General features: G+C 37.7%; 1 protein-coding gene across 2 annotated transcripts in view; it reads left to right on the top strand.

Annotated features, from left to right (window-relative positions):
* Positions 1–17,109, top strand: part of TTC27 (tetratricopeptide repeat domain 27) — a 172,651-nt gene that overhangs the window by 96,792 nt on the left and 58,750 nt on the right. For both annotated transcript variants that reach the window (XM_077843652.1, XM_077843651.1), the window contains 2 exons: positions 3,173–3,268; positions 7,546–7,668. In XM_077843652.1, the coding sequence (XP_077699778.1) occupies positions 3,173–3,268; positions 7,546–7,668 (219 nt within the window). The remainder of the gene's footprint in view (positions 1–3,172; positions 3,269–7,545; positions 7,669–17,109) is intronic.

The following is a 17,109-nucleotide window of genomic DNA, read 5'->3' as shown; positions in this document are numbered from 1 at the left end:
CGTTTGGGGAGAAAATGACGTTAAAAGGGAGGCTTAAAACTTGATAACAGTGTTATATCATAACAGTATATGCATCATGAAGTCATCATTGGTGTGCCCCAGCAGTTATACCTGGATTTTCTGTGACTTGACTCTGCCCCACCTCTGGACCAAGCCCTAGACTATTCCTCACTCTACTCATCGTCTTTCCCATTCATCCACATCTCTTCTGTGACCCTCCTGGAGAATACTGTCTTGCTTTCAGTTCTCAATGATTCAATTCTTAATGGTTTAGGGTATATTTGCTAAACATTACCCTAAACATTTTTGGCATTACCATCATTCCTTAAAGCCCACCTGCTCATACCAATTTTAACTTACCACCAAGTGTCTATGATTTGCTGGTGTGAAAATCATGAATTTCAAAACTGGAAAGAGAAAATGGTGCAAGGGTAGAACACTGTGTTAGATATCATTTACCTACATTTCTGGGAGTATGTGAAAGCTTGCAAAGGGCCAGTTTCTCCTGGAGTGCAGTGTTCATGTCTGTGTTCATGCACATAGATATACACAGTATTAATCGAGGCCCCTCTTTTCCTTTTGTTCCATCACCTGGTACTGAACCTCCTACCATTGTCTTCCAAACTTCTGGGCACTTGGTTTACCTCTAAGAAAACTTGTGTTCAGCTGATGGTGCCTATAACTAACCAACAGACCTCCTCAGATGCTTGAAATGAAACTAAATACTCTTGATAAAGCCATATAACCATCGAATTTTGGAATTGCAAAGATCATTTCACAGATGAATACCATTGTGGTTTAATGACTTGCTTGTTGGAGATAAACCTTGAACAGAACCCAGGTCACTTTTCACCTTACAGCATGGTTTTTCCTGTAAAACACTTGAGTTTATTTGTATACAATAGAATTATTTACCATGCCTATAAGAGACTCTAGTTTGTTTGAATATAATGGAATTATTTCAGAATGAGTTATTGAAAGAAATCTTGCTCTGAAAAATCTAGAGATGTACTGTAAATAATATCCCTGTATTTGTAGTAAATTAGCAAACAGGAAAGAGTACTTTGAATTCAGTAGAGGAAAAAGGCAACAGCACACCGTCATCCCTTTTTTTAAATATTAATTTAATATTCTTAACTTTATGGGTAGATAAATCTTATTTAGGTGGCTGTCATGCTTAAAGTAGGAAGAAATATATATTCTGTGCAGGAGTAGAAAATAGGTTAGGATTCTGGTCATAATCGTTACACATGACCTACTCAAGTTCTTATCAAGTATGGCTGAACTTCTACAGGGACTTATTCATGGTATCCAGCTCAAATAAGTGTTGGTTTTCTGATCTCTCTCTTGTGGTTTTGTGATTTTGGGTAGTATCTGAGAATATCAGAGGTATTTAGATACTCTGAGATCATCAGATCATTAATATATTAGGAAATTTTTACTGAGCATTTGATATATTTTAGCTAGAAGCAGTACCTATAGTAAGCAACATGAGTCTTTTTTTTGAAAATAAAGTATTTTAGGGATGCCTGGGTGGCTCAGCAGTTGAGTGTCTGCCTTTGGCTCAGGGTGTGATCCTGGGATAGAGTCCTGCATTGGGCTCCCTATGGGGAGCCTGCTTCTCTCTCTGCCTCTGTCCCTACCTCTCTCTCTCTGTCTCTCATGAATAAATAAATCTTTAAAAAAAAAAAAGTGTTTTGCATGTAATTAGGACTTTATAAAAGTATATATTGTGATGTTGATTTTGGCTTTTATTATTATTATTATTAAATAGGCAGCGGTTATTTTTTTTTTTTCCTAAAGAAAGAAAAAAACTGATAAAAGGAAAAATTTGTCCCCTTTTGATGAATTAATTCAGTGAACCTTTTATTTATGTATTGTAACCATATGTATTCAGCCAGAAGTTTTTCTTCTCTCCCTTCTACAACTAAACAGCTTTGGGCAGAAGCATGCAACCTTTTTGCTATTAAGTTTCTCTGAAGTAAGGCCAGAAAGCTTTAAAAATATTTTGACCAAGATGGTTTAGGAGTCTGGTTATGTCTCAGTTTGTTCTGATGGACTTGATTGAATAACATCTTGGATTGTCAAAGAAGTGATGTAATGAGTATTTTCTCATTCTACAGGATATTCTTAGGCTAACAAATGTATCTCCCACCTAGTAAAATATAGAAACCCTCCAATTTAGGAGCAGTTTTCCTGCTTAGAAACTGATCTCCTTGTCTTGGGTTTGTACTGGGATGTGTTAGACTGTCACTGTTTTCTTTCTTCTGAGGAAGTTAGACTTGCTATCTCTTACTCTTTTTCGAGGTTTTCAATTTTACAAATTTATTTCATAAAAATTTGAAACTATTTCAAACATACAGAAAAATTTTAAGTACAGTCCAACTAAAGTACTTTTTTGTATCTAAAGCATTGGTAAGTAAGTTGCCACTATTGTACTTCCTCCTCCTCAAATACAAGGACATTCTCCTACATGTCCACAATATATGCATTGACATCAGAAATTTTTTTTAAGATTTTATTTTAATTTAAAAAACTATTGTCTTGGTAAGTTTTAATTTAATGTATATTTAATTTAATGTACATGTTTATATAAATGTTGGTTAATTTTATTTTTTTTAAGATTTATTTATTTTTTCATGAGAGAGAGAGGCAGCAACATAGGCAGAGGGAGAAGCAGGCTCCCCAAAGGGAGCCCAATGCGGGACTCGATCCAGGGTCCCAGAATCACACCTGAGCCAAAGGCAGATGCTCAACCGTTGAGCCACCCAGGTGTCCCAATGTTGGTTAATTTTAAAGTTTATTAAATGTTTGAAGAAATTCAAGAAAAAATTCACCATTTCATCACCTTATCAAAATGACTTGTTAGGGTGCCTGGGTGGCTCAGTCAGTTAAATGTCTATCTTCAGCTCAGGTCAGGATCCAGGACCTGGGATCAAGCTCAATGTCAGGCTCCCTGGTCATCGGGGAGTCTGCTGCTTCTCCCTCTGACCCTTCCCTGCTTGTGTTCTCTCTCTCAAATGAGTAAATTAAAAAAAAAAAATTTTTTTTTAAAGTGACTTATGTTCTTTATTGTTTATATGTCCATTTGTATAACTTTTACAGTAAGAATCTTGTTTATATTAACAAATTATTACACATATAGATTCTGATTATGATATGTCCTCTTAAGGCTCTTGCAGATCAATTTGAAGATAAGACCACCTCTGTATTGGAACGTCTAAAGATTTTCTATTGCTGTCAAGTACCCCCTCACTGGGCCATTCAGGTATTTTTATTGCTGTTTGTCATTGGGTATGGAAAATACTTTGCTTTTGAGAGATAAATATATTAGAAAAGAGTGATTTTTCCATTCATGTTTGAGTTTCCAAATATTTCAGTGAAAAGAATAAAATTACTTCAAATTGCTCTTTTGGTTAAAGTGATATTAAACTTTTAAGACAGTTTTAAAAGAATATAAAATGAGATTAAATAGAATCCTTGAAATTAAGTAGTGGGAGAACCACAGAAGCTTTCATTTTCAAAATAAGTTTTTATATTTAAAGGCCTGTTAGGACCTTCTGCTAGAGAATGAACCTCTTAACAAAGTTATTTACAAAAATAATTTTTTTTTTTTTTACAAAAATAATTTAAAGCATTTGTTTCTTGCTCTACATGGTGAGATATCCTTGACTACTTTTCTTTTTCTGAGATATGAGAATGCCTAGTGTAGCTCCTAAAGCTCCATATTGGGATAGAGAGATTCTGGCCCCTGTGTATGGGTGTGATTCCCTTATTTTGTAGAATTTTTAGCACTTAAAGCAACTTAGGCGTCTAGTCCAGTGTCTTAATATTACAGAGAATAAAACTGAGGCCCAATGCAATTAACTACACTTTTCCAATGTTGATCACACAGCCATTCCTCAAGTAGATCTCTGGTTTCCCAATTTTTAGTCTAGTTTCCCTCCTTTCCTTATTTCTTCATTGAGTTTTTATTATGCCCGATAATAATAATCACCTTTTACTACATACTTAATATGATGCATACATTTTGTTCTGCATTTTACACACATCTTACTTTATTGCAACAATTTTGTGAAATATCTCTATTTTATAGGTGAGGAAGCTATGGCACTAAGAAGTTAAGTAGAGTCAAATGGTAACAGGCAGAAATTTCTAGATGATTTAGTAACTGTTGTCATCTTAGTTAGCTTCCTGTCCTCTCTTTTGTGGATTATGTACATAGGTAGTGATTTAGAATTATAGTTGCCAATCCACCAATTCAATGACTCTGAATCTCCATTGTTAGATTTCTTTGAGTATGTCATACTTTTTAAAACAAATTTTAAAAAGATTTTTATTTATCTATTTGAGAGAGAGCAAGAGGAGGAGCAGAGGGAGAAGCAGGCTCCCCACTGAGCAGGGAGCTTGTTGCTGTGGGGCTCCATCCATGGACCCTGGAATCATGACTTGAGCTAAGCCGAAGGCAGATGCTTAACTAACTGAGCCACCCAGATGCCTTGAGTTTGTCATATTCTTAAGCATGGGGTAAAGTAGAAGATTTATTACACGTTGCAATTTACTTTATCTATTGAAGGAGTCTCAATATAACAGGCAAATAAAAAGCCTCATTACATTATCTTATCAAGAAGGTGTTGACAGCTGGAACTTTTGGGCATGTTTTTGACCCCGATCTGTGAAATTTGTTAAGTGCCTTGTCCTATGTGGTTTGTAGTGGATAAGCATCTCAGATTCTGAGCTACTGTTAGGACAAAAAATGTATGTTGAGGGCATAGCTTTCAGTCTGTTTCTGAGCAGAAGCGTTAGGAAAATGAAATACTGTTCAAATAGAATTTGGTGAAATGTTTATTTTATCTGCTTAGGAACCTGTGGATTTTAGGATGTTTAGGCAGTTAGATAAACATCCCCTTTCAATAACAAATTAAATCATTTTTTCTTTCATTATAGGGAGTGACCATATCTTTAGGTATTATCTTTAAAGATCAAAAAATAATAGTGTAGTTTATTTTAAAAAGAGAATCAGCTTTTGTTGCTAGCTAGCCATGACAGCTTAGATGCCATCACTTTACTTATCTATTAAATGGAAAGATTTAACTATTTACTGCATGAGCACTAAGATTTATTCCAGCTCCCATACACTGTGTTTGTTTTTTAAAAATATTTTGGCTTTAAATAGCCAAATTCCTCCAAATTCATGGCATACAGAAGAATTAGATCATTCTCTTTATTTTTTTAATATATTAGCTTATAACTTTAAGGTATATTTCATTTTACTTATTTTGTCAACCTAGATTCTCTATATCCATTGGCTTCTTAACTCTTAAATATGTATTGAGTTTTGAAAGAGTAGTGAAATGATATTTACGGGAAAACAACACAGTTCTCGCTAATACGAAACTATGCCTAATTCATGAACTTCACCTACTTTTTTTTTTTTTTAAGTAAGTTCGATGCCCAGTGTAGGGCTTGAATTCATGACCCTGAGATCAAGAGTCACGTGCTGTTTAGAATGAGCCAGGCAGACAGTCTGAGCCTCACTTTTAAAACCTTCCTAGTGTATTTTCCATTCCTAAAGAATAGACCATTTATAGACCATAATATATTTATTTTTTAAATATGTTTAACCTTCATGGACCTACGGACCTTACCACAATTTGCCTCCTTTTTTATCTGCGAAGGCTGGGAAATAAGTAAAGGTTTTTAGAATGTGGTTAAAATAAAGCTAAATAAACTTGAGTGAGAAAGACCCAGAGATACTTTCATGAATAAAGTATACCAGTACTAATGCATAGATTTATGCCATTTATGTTGACACCTTAGAGTTTTTATATGTTTACTTTAGTTGAATTTAATTTTTTTTCCAGTTTGAGATATAACTGACATATACCATTGTGTTAGTTTTAGGTGTACAACATAATGATTTGATACATCTGTATATTATGAAATGGCCACCACAGTGAGTTTAGTTAATATCCATTTCCTCATATAGTTACATTTTTTTTCTTATGATAAGAACTTTTAGGATCTCTTTTCTTAGCATCTTTCAAATATACAATACAGTATTATTAACTATAGTCAGCATGCTGGACGTTATATCCTTAGAACTTACACATAACTGAAGGTTTGTATTTTTTTACCACCTTCACCCATTTTCCTCACTACCTCTGATCTCTGGCAGCTACCAGTCTGTTCTGTTTCTATGAATTTGATTTCTTGAGATTCCTCATATGAGACATACTGTATTTGTTTTTCTCTCTCTGATGTATTTCACTTAGCATAATGCCCACCAGGTCCATCTATGTTGTCACAGATGGCAAGATTTCATTCTTTTTTTATGGCCTAGTACTATTCCATTCTGTGTGTGTATGTGCACATGTGTTTGTATATATGACTACACACATTACAATTCCTTTATCCATTCATCCCCTGGTGAACACTTGGGCTACTTCCATGTCTCAGTTATTGTAAATAATGCTATAATGAACATGGGGGTGGAGATATTTTTTCAATTAAAATTTTTATTTTTAGTTTTTAGTAAATTCCCAGAAGTGGAACTGCTGGATCATACAGTAGTTCTGTTTTTAATTTTCTGAGGAACCTACATACTATACTGTTTTCCATGGTCACTGCACCAATTTACATTCCCATCAGCAGTGCATGTGAATTCCCTTTTTTCCACATCGCCGCCAACACTTATCTTTTTAAAAAAAATTTTTTTTTTAAAGATTTTATTTATTTATTCATGCTCTCATGAATAGAGAGAGAGAGAGGTAGAGGCACAGGCAGAGGGAGAGACAGGCTCCGTGCAGGGAGCCCAACGTGGGACTTGGGTTTCCAGGATCACACCCTGGGCTGAAGGCAGCACTAAACTGCTGAGCCACCGGGGCTGCCCAACGCCTGTCTTTTTAATACCAGGCATTCTAACTAGAGTTTTTTTTTTTTTTTTTTTTTTTTTTTCCTAACTAGAGTTTTTGAAGTTGATTTATTGGATCCCAGCTTTAGAAATCAGAGATTGTCATGAAATCTCTAATACTGATTTTGCCTTTTAAGTTCTTCTGAGTTCTTAGGGAAAAGTTGGTAAATTGAGTGTTTTGAAAAGTTTGTCTTTTTTAAAAAAAATTAAAAAAAAATAAAAAAGTTTGTCTTTTTTTTTTAAAGATTTTATTTATTCATAGAGAAAGAGAGAGAGAGAGAGAGGCAGAGACACAGGCAGAGGGAGAAGCAGGCATCATACAGAGAGCCTGACGTGGGACTCGATCCAGGGTCTCCAGGATCACGCCCTGGGCTGCAGGCGGTGCTAAACCGCTGCACCACCTGGGCTGCCCTTGTCTTGTTTTTTTAATTCCTTACCCCACCATAAAGAAACTTGCTAAAATAAAGGTAAAAATCGCATCATTGCAAATTTCTAATTGAGGTCAAGCTGTAGAAATGATGTATTTATTACAGTAGGCAGACCTTTATAATGACAGGTTAGATGCATCCACAAGTGAAATAGGAATCTCTTTATATAAAGAAATGTTCAATATTTTAACTTGATTCTTCTAGCGCCAACTTGCAAGTTTTCTCTTTGAGCTGGGATGTACGAGTTCAGCCCTTCAAATATTTGAGAAGCTAGAAATGTGGGAAGATGTTGTCATTTGTTATGAGAGAGCTGGGCAGCATGGGAAGGTACGTAATACGAAGATGCTGTGTACTGATGAGAGCCTTTTGTTTTGGGGCATCTTTCTTACTTGCTTTGTTTTTTCTGAACCTGTCTTTGCTAGTAGTTCACTTAAATTCTCTTTTTCGCTTTTTCCCCCAGAAATCTTTTTGATGTTTTCTCTGATTTTTGTTGGGGCAAATAATATTATGTGTATACATGTGTATGTATGTATAAAAGAGAAAATTAATAATGTGTTAAAGACTCTGTTTGTTGATCTCTTTCCTTCGCTAACTCTCCTCCTGAGGACAGCTTCAAAATGAAATATTAGGAATTTTAAGCATCACTGGGTTGCCTGATGATCAGAGTTTGTGGGGCTGAGGAGAGGTTCCCTAGGAGTGAGAAGAGCAGCTGGCTGGGCCTGTAGATGGAAATCCAAAGGGTGTGGCCCCCCCACCCTCCTTTAGGGCAGAAGAGTTGTCAAGTGTGTAATGCACATTTAATTCCACCCTTAAATTGGCTCAAGAGGGAAAATGTTGCAATATTTATGTCTGTTATTAATTTATTGTTTTTTGCCCTCATAAATGAACAGAATTTTTAAAGAATAAGGAGTTCTGCATTGTGAATATCTGTTGAAACTGACACATTGAAGTCATATGTTAATTTTGGATTAAATTTGTAAAAGACTATTTCTTTCATAAGCATAGTATACAAGCAGAGTAAAACCCACATTTGGCTCTTGTATTTCTATAACCAACCTTTTGCTATCACCCTAAAAAAAAGAAATAGCAGTACAAGTACATGTGTGTCTGTTTCTTAAATACCTTCCTTTTTTTTTTTTGTCTTAAATACCTTCCTAAGTGTGTCTTATTTTAGATCAATAATAAAAGTCACATTCCTTTCACTAATCACTAATGGCAGTGAAGGTTTGAATTGTATTAGTGTAAGGAGAAACCAGCATGAGAATAAAATTTTACTGTAGAAGATTATAGAATTGTAATATTTTCATCCCAGGAAAGAACTCCATAATCATCTGTTCCAATTCCCTCCTTTTCAAAATAAGGAAAGGAGTCTCTAGTGATTTGCCTCAGGTCACAAAGCTGCTTATTGATTATTAGCTTGAGAGACCACATGGCCATTGGTCAAAGCAGAGCCTCTAGGCCTGGGCCATGGATTCATATGCTAGCCTTGCCACGTGCTAGCTTTGTGGTATTGGGCAAGTTACCCACGCTCCCCCCTACCCCACCGTGATTCAGTTTCCTCATCTAAAGACACTTAATCTACCTACTGTACAGATTTTCATGATGTAATGTATGCCAAGTAGATAGAATGGTCCTTTCCTCAAGTGTTCTGTGAGTGTTGGCTGCTATCACAACTGTGACTCTAAGACACTTTTTTTTCACTTTGAATTTGGGAGGTGTCTGACACTTGATGGCATCTTCCAATTGCTGGCTGTCAGGTGGCCATCTAGAGATAGGTTGTCACTGCCTGTGCTTTTCCAAACTTAGTTATATCTAGTGTCATTATTTCAATAGAATTATGTACCTGGTATCATTGCTACATGTGTTAGATTTAATTACCATTTAGAATATCTTCAGAAAAGATTTTATTATGATTTGGCATTGAAACAAAAAAGTAATTGAACACACAGAAACGGACAGAAACAAAGTAGAGAGATGTAAATTTGGTATTTGTGAAGTCAACATTTGCCTTTAGGGAAATCATCACAACTTCATTTACTTTTCTTTAAAAATACAGGGCAGCCCGGGTGGTTCAGTGGTTTGGTGCCGCCTTCGATCCAGGGCGTGATCCTGGAGACCCCGGATCGAGTCCCACGTCGGGCTCCCTGCATGGAGCCTGCTTCTCCCTCTGCCTGTGTCTCTGCCTCTCTCTCTCTCTCTCTCTCTCTCTCTCTTTCTGTTTCTCATGAATAAATGAATAAAATCTTTAAACAAAACAAAAAACAACTAAGTGCTTTATGGGAGCCAAGAAAGGAGGACACTCCTAAGTAGATGAAGCTATATTTTGTATAGAAATGTATATTTTAAAAAAAGGTTGCCATTTAAAATATCAAGCAGTTTATTGAAGACAGGAAACATTGCCAGATTTTTCTGAATAGATTTTAAAAATATCAAAGCAACAAGAGGCTGATGATTCATTCAAGGCATTATGTCATCATTTAATTGAAAGCATTTTTTCTTTATTAGTTAAGAGTTAGTCTTATGATTGATGGTGTCCCAAATTTGATGAAATATAGTACTATGTTTCTTTGAGGACTTAAATGCTTTTTTTTAGTATCTGTTGGCCTGGCATTATAGCAGGACTCAGCTGTTTAACAAAGAAATAAATGAGTGAATGAATATCTTGATTCAGTCTGATGCCTTCCTTTCCCATTGTGGCATTCTTCACAATGCTAGTCCTATACATTGGTCACTAAATAAATGAACTGTATATAAAATTACAGTAGTTTTGGAAATAGTGATTATTGAAATAATCAAGATGTTGGATCACAAGCTCCCAAGCATGTTTTAAAATACTAAGTTTATGTAATTATTTTTAGAAAGTGTGGAAAGCAGAGACTTTCTCTGATTGCAGAAGAAAAAGATAAGAAATCTATACCTTTCAGAGAACAAATTTGACTCTGTCCTCCAAAGTAGTGTAGTATTGTTTTTATAATTGGTACATGACCTTGAAAACGTTGTTTTATGGTAGTGATAAATTCCTGCATTCCTAATTATTCTAGAAAATGTTCGTATCTTAATTTTTAGAAATGTATGGTCATTTACCTTGTCTTAAAGTCTTTTGTGAGTTTCAGCCAAACATCCCCCCAATTTTTTATGTTAAAGGTTGATTTAACATTTCCTTTGTCACATAAAAGACTTCTTTTACCTGCTGTTCTTAGGCTGTATTTGCAGATCAGTTTAACCATAGACCCTAAAAAGTTTTGCTTTGAGCTGGAAGCAAATGTTTTATTTCTAAAACAGCTGAGATTCTTTTACTATTTGGTCATATGCCAGTAGTTGTCACCACATTCGATTTAACTAGAAGTTTGTGAAATTTTAATCTGTGCGTTTAGTGCTTAATGGCATAATTTATTTTTAAAAGGCAAATTCGAGTAAGTATCTAATTCTAATTATTGTGTGCTGGTGCTTGCACCCTATTATTGTAGGGTCTCAGACTTTCTAATTTAGACACTACTTAAAGAAATTCTCATTATTTAATAACCATTGGCAAAATAGCTTAATTTTTCTTGACCTTGGGATCAGAACTGGTTCTCATCTGTTAGCATTTAGTTTTTAAAAGTTATCTGGCACACTTGTAACAGTTTCCCCCAAGCCTATAGACAAATTCTTATTTTGGTGCACAAATTTGGTCCCTTAATGAAAAGTAAAGATTGAGCTGGTACAAACTGCCTGCAGAAGGTAGGCGTAAAGGAGTAGAATGGCAAGGGTTAGAACCTCTCTTTTTTTTCTCTCATTCCTAGCAGACAAGATTTACCTGAGATTACACAGCCTCATCTTTTATTTTGCTGTATTTGCAGATCATTATAGCCATAGGCTCTTAAAAAGTTTTCCTTTAATTTACAAGTAAATGTTTTATTTCTAAAACAGCTGAGATTCTTCTAGCAGTTGGTTTGGGTTTTTTAGGGGGTGAGGTGAAGGTTTCTTTTCTTTTTTTAAAAAAGGTTGTTTATTTCAGACAGAAAGCGGGTGCAAGTTGGGGGAGGGGCGGAGGGAGAGGTGGGGAGAGAGAATCCTCAAACTGACTTTCTGATGAGCTTGAAGCCCTCCTCAGAGCTCAATCCCAGGAACCCTAGATCACGACCTGAGTCAGACATTCCACCAATTGAGCCACCTAGGGTCCCCAAGAAAGGTTTCTTCTAAAATAGTTTCTTTATATGATGTAAAAGATTTCTCAAACTCTTTTCCCACATTGCAAACAGAGTGCATCTTCCTGAAAAGAAATCTGATCAGATCATTCCCACTCTTCAATAACTTCCCCTTTGTCTCCAGGATTAAGTAGGAGCTCTTCGGGATCCCTGGGTGGCGCAGCGGTTTGGCGCCTGCCTTTGGCCCAGGGCGCGATCCTGGAGACTCGGGATCAAATCCCACGTCGGGCTCCCGGTGCATGGAGCCTGCTTCTCTCTCTGCCTGTGTCTCTGCCTCTCTCTTTCTCTCTCTCTCTCTCTCTCTCTCTCTCTCTGTGACTATCATAAATAAATAAAAATAAAAAAAAAAAACTAAAATCTTTAAAAAAAAAAGTAGGAGCTCTTCAGCATATATGGTTTACAGACTACTTCATATTACTCCTGCTGACTTGCTAACCGCATTCTCCCCCTTCCTCTTTTATCTCTGCTCCATCCCCCTTTGTACTTGCTCATAGAGGTTGTGCTCAAAGTTCCACCAGGATGAAACTACTTTGTAATTTCTAGACTTTGCAACATTGTTTCACCTCAGGACCTTTGTATGTGCTATTGTCTTTTTAATTTTTTTTTAAATTTATTTATGATAGTCACAGAGAGAGAGAGAGAGAGAGAGAGGCAGAGACATAGGCAGAGGGAGAAGCAGGCTCCACGCACGGGAGCCCGATGTGGGATTTGATCCCGGGTCTCCAGGATCGCGCCCTGGGCCAAAGGCAGGCACCAAACCGCTCTGCCACCCAGGGATCCCCCTGCTATTGTCTTTTTATAACTTGTCCTCCTGCAGCTCACTCCTATTTTTTCTTCAGCTTTCTCCTTGGCAATTACTTTCCACAGTGACCCTTCTCTGCTACTTCCTTCCCAGATTTGGGGTGTTTCCTGTACTCCTGTGGCCTCTAACATTACTCTCATATCCCATTTGCTGGTTTACTTCACTTGCGAAACTGTAAGCTATTTAGAACCAGACTTATGTTTATAGTATTCATAGAGGCCTCCCCAATATACCTATCATAGGCCTGGCACATGGTAAGACTTCAAAATATTTGATAAATGAATGACTTGTAGCCTTTTGTTATAAATAGTTATTACATTGAAGCAGATCTCCAAGTCAATACTCCCTTTGGACTTTATATGTGGAGAAAGAAACTTCTCCAACTCCTGTCATATATTCTCTCTCTAAAAACAGATTATGAGATCTCTCCCCTCCCATTTTAATCTAACAATCTCTTTAACAATGTACAAAGTATGAAGTGTTTTTTGATTAGCCTTAGTAAGTGACATATTTTGAAATCTGTACTTAGACTTTACTTTTCTCTTAAACCCATACTCCTTTCTCCATACCTGCCTCTCAGTGGGGTTACTGTTAATCCCATGGAAATTAGATGTTTGAGGCTTGCCTAGGTGGCACAGTCATTAGAGCTGTGGACTCTGGGTTTCAGCTCAGGTTGTGATCTCATGGCTGTTATTTTTTTTTTTTTTTAAGATTTTTATATATTTATTCATAGAGACAGAGACAGAGAGAGGCAGAGACACAGGCAGAGGGAGAAGCAGGCTCCATGCAGGGAGCCCGACACGGGACTCGATCCTGGGCCTCCAGGATCACACCCCAGGTTGCAGGCGGTGCTAAACCCCTGCGCCACAGGGGCAGCCCTCTCATGACTGTTAGATCAAGCCCAGCATTAGGCTCCGTGCTCAGTATAGAGTCTCCTCCCCCTCCCTCTGCCTCTCCCACTTGTGCTCTCTCTCTCTCTCTAAAATAAGTAAATAAATTTTTTTTTAAAAAGAAAGAAATTAGATGTTTAATTTATAAGCCAAAACTTGTTGCTGTGCCCACATGAATGAGAAAATTAGGCAAAATAACTGAATATACTATGTAACTTGGTAATGCAAATAGGAGATGAGCAGCTAATTGGATAACTAGGCCTGTTTTTAATTATTCTGTTTCATTTTGGACCTGGAGTATTTATGCTGGCAAGTTCCCTTTGGAAAATCAGGCCAAAGCATGGTGTTGCCACACACATAAATGTAAAAAGCAATTAGTGAGCGCTTGGCTCAGTGAGTGTGACTAGGACTAGGTACCACCACACCAGAAGAAGTCTCACTGGGGATGACCCACTGGGTTAGAATGAAGTGTCCTGCACTTTTCACTTCTCTGGCACTGTTCATAGGACAAGAATTTAGACCAGGAGCAAACTGCCTTTCTGCTGGGAGACGGGAGAGAGAATCTTAAGCAGGATCCACACCCAGTGTGGGGCCGGATCTCAGGCCCTTAGCTGAAATCAAGAGTCAGATGCTTAACCCACTGAGCCATCCAGGCATCCCTCTTTTCCCCGTCTTTGAGAGCCAGCCTCTATCATAGTGAACATCAGAATCCCTTTTCACTCTGCTCCTGGGGAGAAGATTGGGATAAACTATGCCCCAAGTTGTTTGAGTTGGGTGCATACACTCACACTTAAAATATATTACTGTGACCTTAAAATATTAGCTTGCCTATTTTCCATCCCCTTGGGACAATCCTCTAGCTGTTAAGCCCAACACTGTCGTTTCTGTAGTCCTCAGAGACACTCTTTATAGTTAGTACCATATCTGAGTCTAGAGCTCATTTCCCCTCTTCATTCTTTGCCAGGACAGTTGCTGCTCTGCTAATTCACAGTCCCTCTGTACTGACCAGATGTCATGTCAAATGAGGGCCAGGGCACCCTTGTCACCCATTCTGATTATTAATGCCTTTTGCTGATTCACAAAATCAAGGCAGAAATCACAGCCAACAAGGAATTTTGATAATTCCTCTGACTGGAAGATGGTTTTCCTGAACTGTTTTATCTCCCTTTTCACCAGAGATTGAACTTCGCTTTTACCCATATCCTTCATCAGATATGAGAAGCTCCAATGGGGCCATCGGTTTCATTTCTCAGTGTTTTAGTCTCAGCAAGCATCGTTTCCTAGGTGTGACTACTTGGGTGATAAGGGCTATGAAATTCAGATTCTGTTGTATGACCTCTCTGCTCACTAGAACTAACTTGTTGTTAGATATGTCCTAATTTAGTCATTCTCAGTATTGACGTCAGCCGGATCATGTTCCCTGAAGGAGTTCTCCCTGTGTTCCCACTGGGAAGAATCTTTTATGTCTTCATTTAGAATCTGAAGACCCTTAGAAAAACATTAGTAGCCTTTTGTGACTTTAGTGTGAGTTTCAGTTGAATTTTTCCAACATCTATAGAATACCTGTTGGGTGCTGGTATACCAAAGAGGAGTGAGAGACAGAACTTACTTCCAAGGAGCTTATAGTCTGATAGTACAGATGCACACGAGTAGAATATTTTCGCATAATAGAGCAGGTGCTAAGGTGGAGTTATATACAGATTCCAGGGCAGCCCTGGTGGCGCAGCGGTTTAGCGCTGCCTGCAGCCTGGGGTGTGATCCTGGAGACCTGGGATCAAGTCCCATATCGGGCTCCCTGCACGGAGCCTGCTTCTCCCTCTGCCTGTGTTTCTGCCTCTCTGCCTGCCTCTCTCTCTCTCTGCCTCTGAATAAATAAAAAATAATAATAATAAATAAAAATAAAAAAAAATAAAAAAAATACAGATTCCAAATTCTCCTTAGCCATCATATTGAGAGCTAAATATTTCTCCCTCTGCTTTCTCTAAAGCAGTAATCTACTTAGTTTGTATCTTGTACAGACTTCTCTGAGATCTCTAGGATCTCCTCCTATGATTTTACACACTTTCATAAGAAAAAAGAAAAAAACCCAACAACTGATGTTTGGTTGAAATTAGCCAATGTGGAAAAACTTAACTATAACTTTGTAATAATCAGGTATTTTCCCCTTTGATCTCACTCTCTCCTGTCCTCCTGGCTGAGTTACATAATCACTTACTCAGCTGTTGACAACACCAGTTCTTCTGTTGGAAAAACTGTACACAGTTGACCAACGTGATTTTTAACGTTCCTAGAAGCTGTTTCTGTTCACTTCCTTCTTGCTAGTAGTGATACCTCAACCATCTCACTTTCTAATCTGGTTTCCCAAAAGAGGGAGTTGAGAAAGAACAGAAGCATTAGTTTAGGGCTTACAAAAAGCAAGGTACATTTCACATCTAGTTCTTACGGATGAGGTACAAAAGAAAGATAAGTGTTTGAACTGCCTTTCTGACTAAAGGCACCTGAGATCTTGCAGGGATGCTGGGCAAGAAAAAACGCAGTTGATGTCCACTGTAGGGTGGAGGTGTGTTTTTGTTTGTTTGTTTGTTTGTTTTTTAAGGTTTATTGATTTATTCATGGGAGACACAGAAAGAGAGAGGAAGAGACACACGTAGAGAGAGAAGCAGGCTCCTCACAGGGAGCCTGATATGGGACTCGATCCTGGATCCTGGGATCACGCCCTGAGCCAAAGGCAGACGCTCAATCGCTGAGCCACCCAGATGTCCCAGGGTGGAAGCTCAATAGTCTAAATTTGACATTACAAGAAGTATTTTGTTTGGCTTCTCTTAAAGAATCAAACAGTGTGGACACACTAGGCCAGACTCCCGCATTATTGCACTGACTGGCTGGAATTCAGCAGTGGCTCCTTTTATGGGCTCCCTCCTCAACCTGCTTCATTCATTCTCAATACTTGGCCAGAATCTCTGGGCATTTGAGTGTGAGACCCTTGCTCTAAGCAGTGCAGGTTACTAGTGCCAGGATCAGGATGTGGAGCATTAGTTCTGCCATAACTGTAGGTTCTTCTTAAACCTCAGCTGATGTCATTTTTTATACTGAGATTCACCGTTTGTCATTATTGCCACAAAATTGTATTAAGAATAATAATTAGTTGTTTGCAGTTACAGAATAAAACAGATTGTTGTAACAACCTAGATATATGTATGTATATTTGGGTAGAGGAATAGTCTTTGGGGTTTGCAGCTGACAGGATTCTTGCAAGCAGCCCAGTTTAATTGTAGCCAGTTGCCCATTTAAGTATGTCTTTTTGTGTTTGGGAATGTAGTTTTATTCTTTTCCATTTTTTTCAAGTAGGCCCAGCATGGAGTCCAGCATGGGGCCCAAACTCACTACCGTGAGATGAAGACCTGAGCAGAAATCAAGAGTCAGACACTTAACTGACTGAGCCATTCAGGCACCCTATTTTATCCTTTATAATAGATTTTAGGATGACAAATTTCTTGTATTCTATAAAAATGTGCATCTGTATTTTCCCATAGGGAAGTAGCAGCCGAGAGCCAGAAATACCAAAGCTTTTGCATTCTGTGATTTCTGGCCACCCACATTTTGATAGTGCAAAAGGGATTTTATAAGCCCTTGTACTTTATTTTTGTTCACCGGGCATATCTTTTATAGTTCTTTGATTGATAATAAATTATGTAAATTGAGTGGCTAAGTGGAGGGAGGAGGAGCAAATAGAGCATTTTGGAGAGAGTGAGGATGAAGAGTGAGGAATGCAGGGTGACTAATTGAAGAAAGAAAATATATTGCCTACAAGCTTTGCCCTTGGGAAAGATAATTCTGTTGGCAGGATGAAGAGGTATAAGATGTCAAGGAGAAAGAACTCACGTATCTA

This window comes from Canis aureus, chromosome 12 (genome assembly GCF_053574225.1).
Source record: "Canis aureus isolate CA01 chromosome 12, VMU_Caureus_v.1.0, whole genome shotgun sequence".
Classification (NCBI taxonomy): domain Eukaryota; kingdom Metazoa; phylum Chordata; class Mammalia; order Carnivora; family Canidae; genus Canis; species Canis aureus.
The sequence above is the reverse complement of the archived record's forward strand: the minus strand, read 5'-3'. Positions and strand labels throughout refer to the sequence as shown.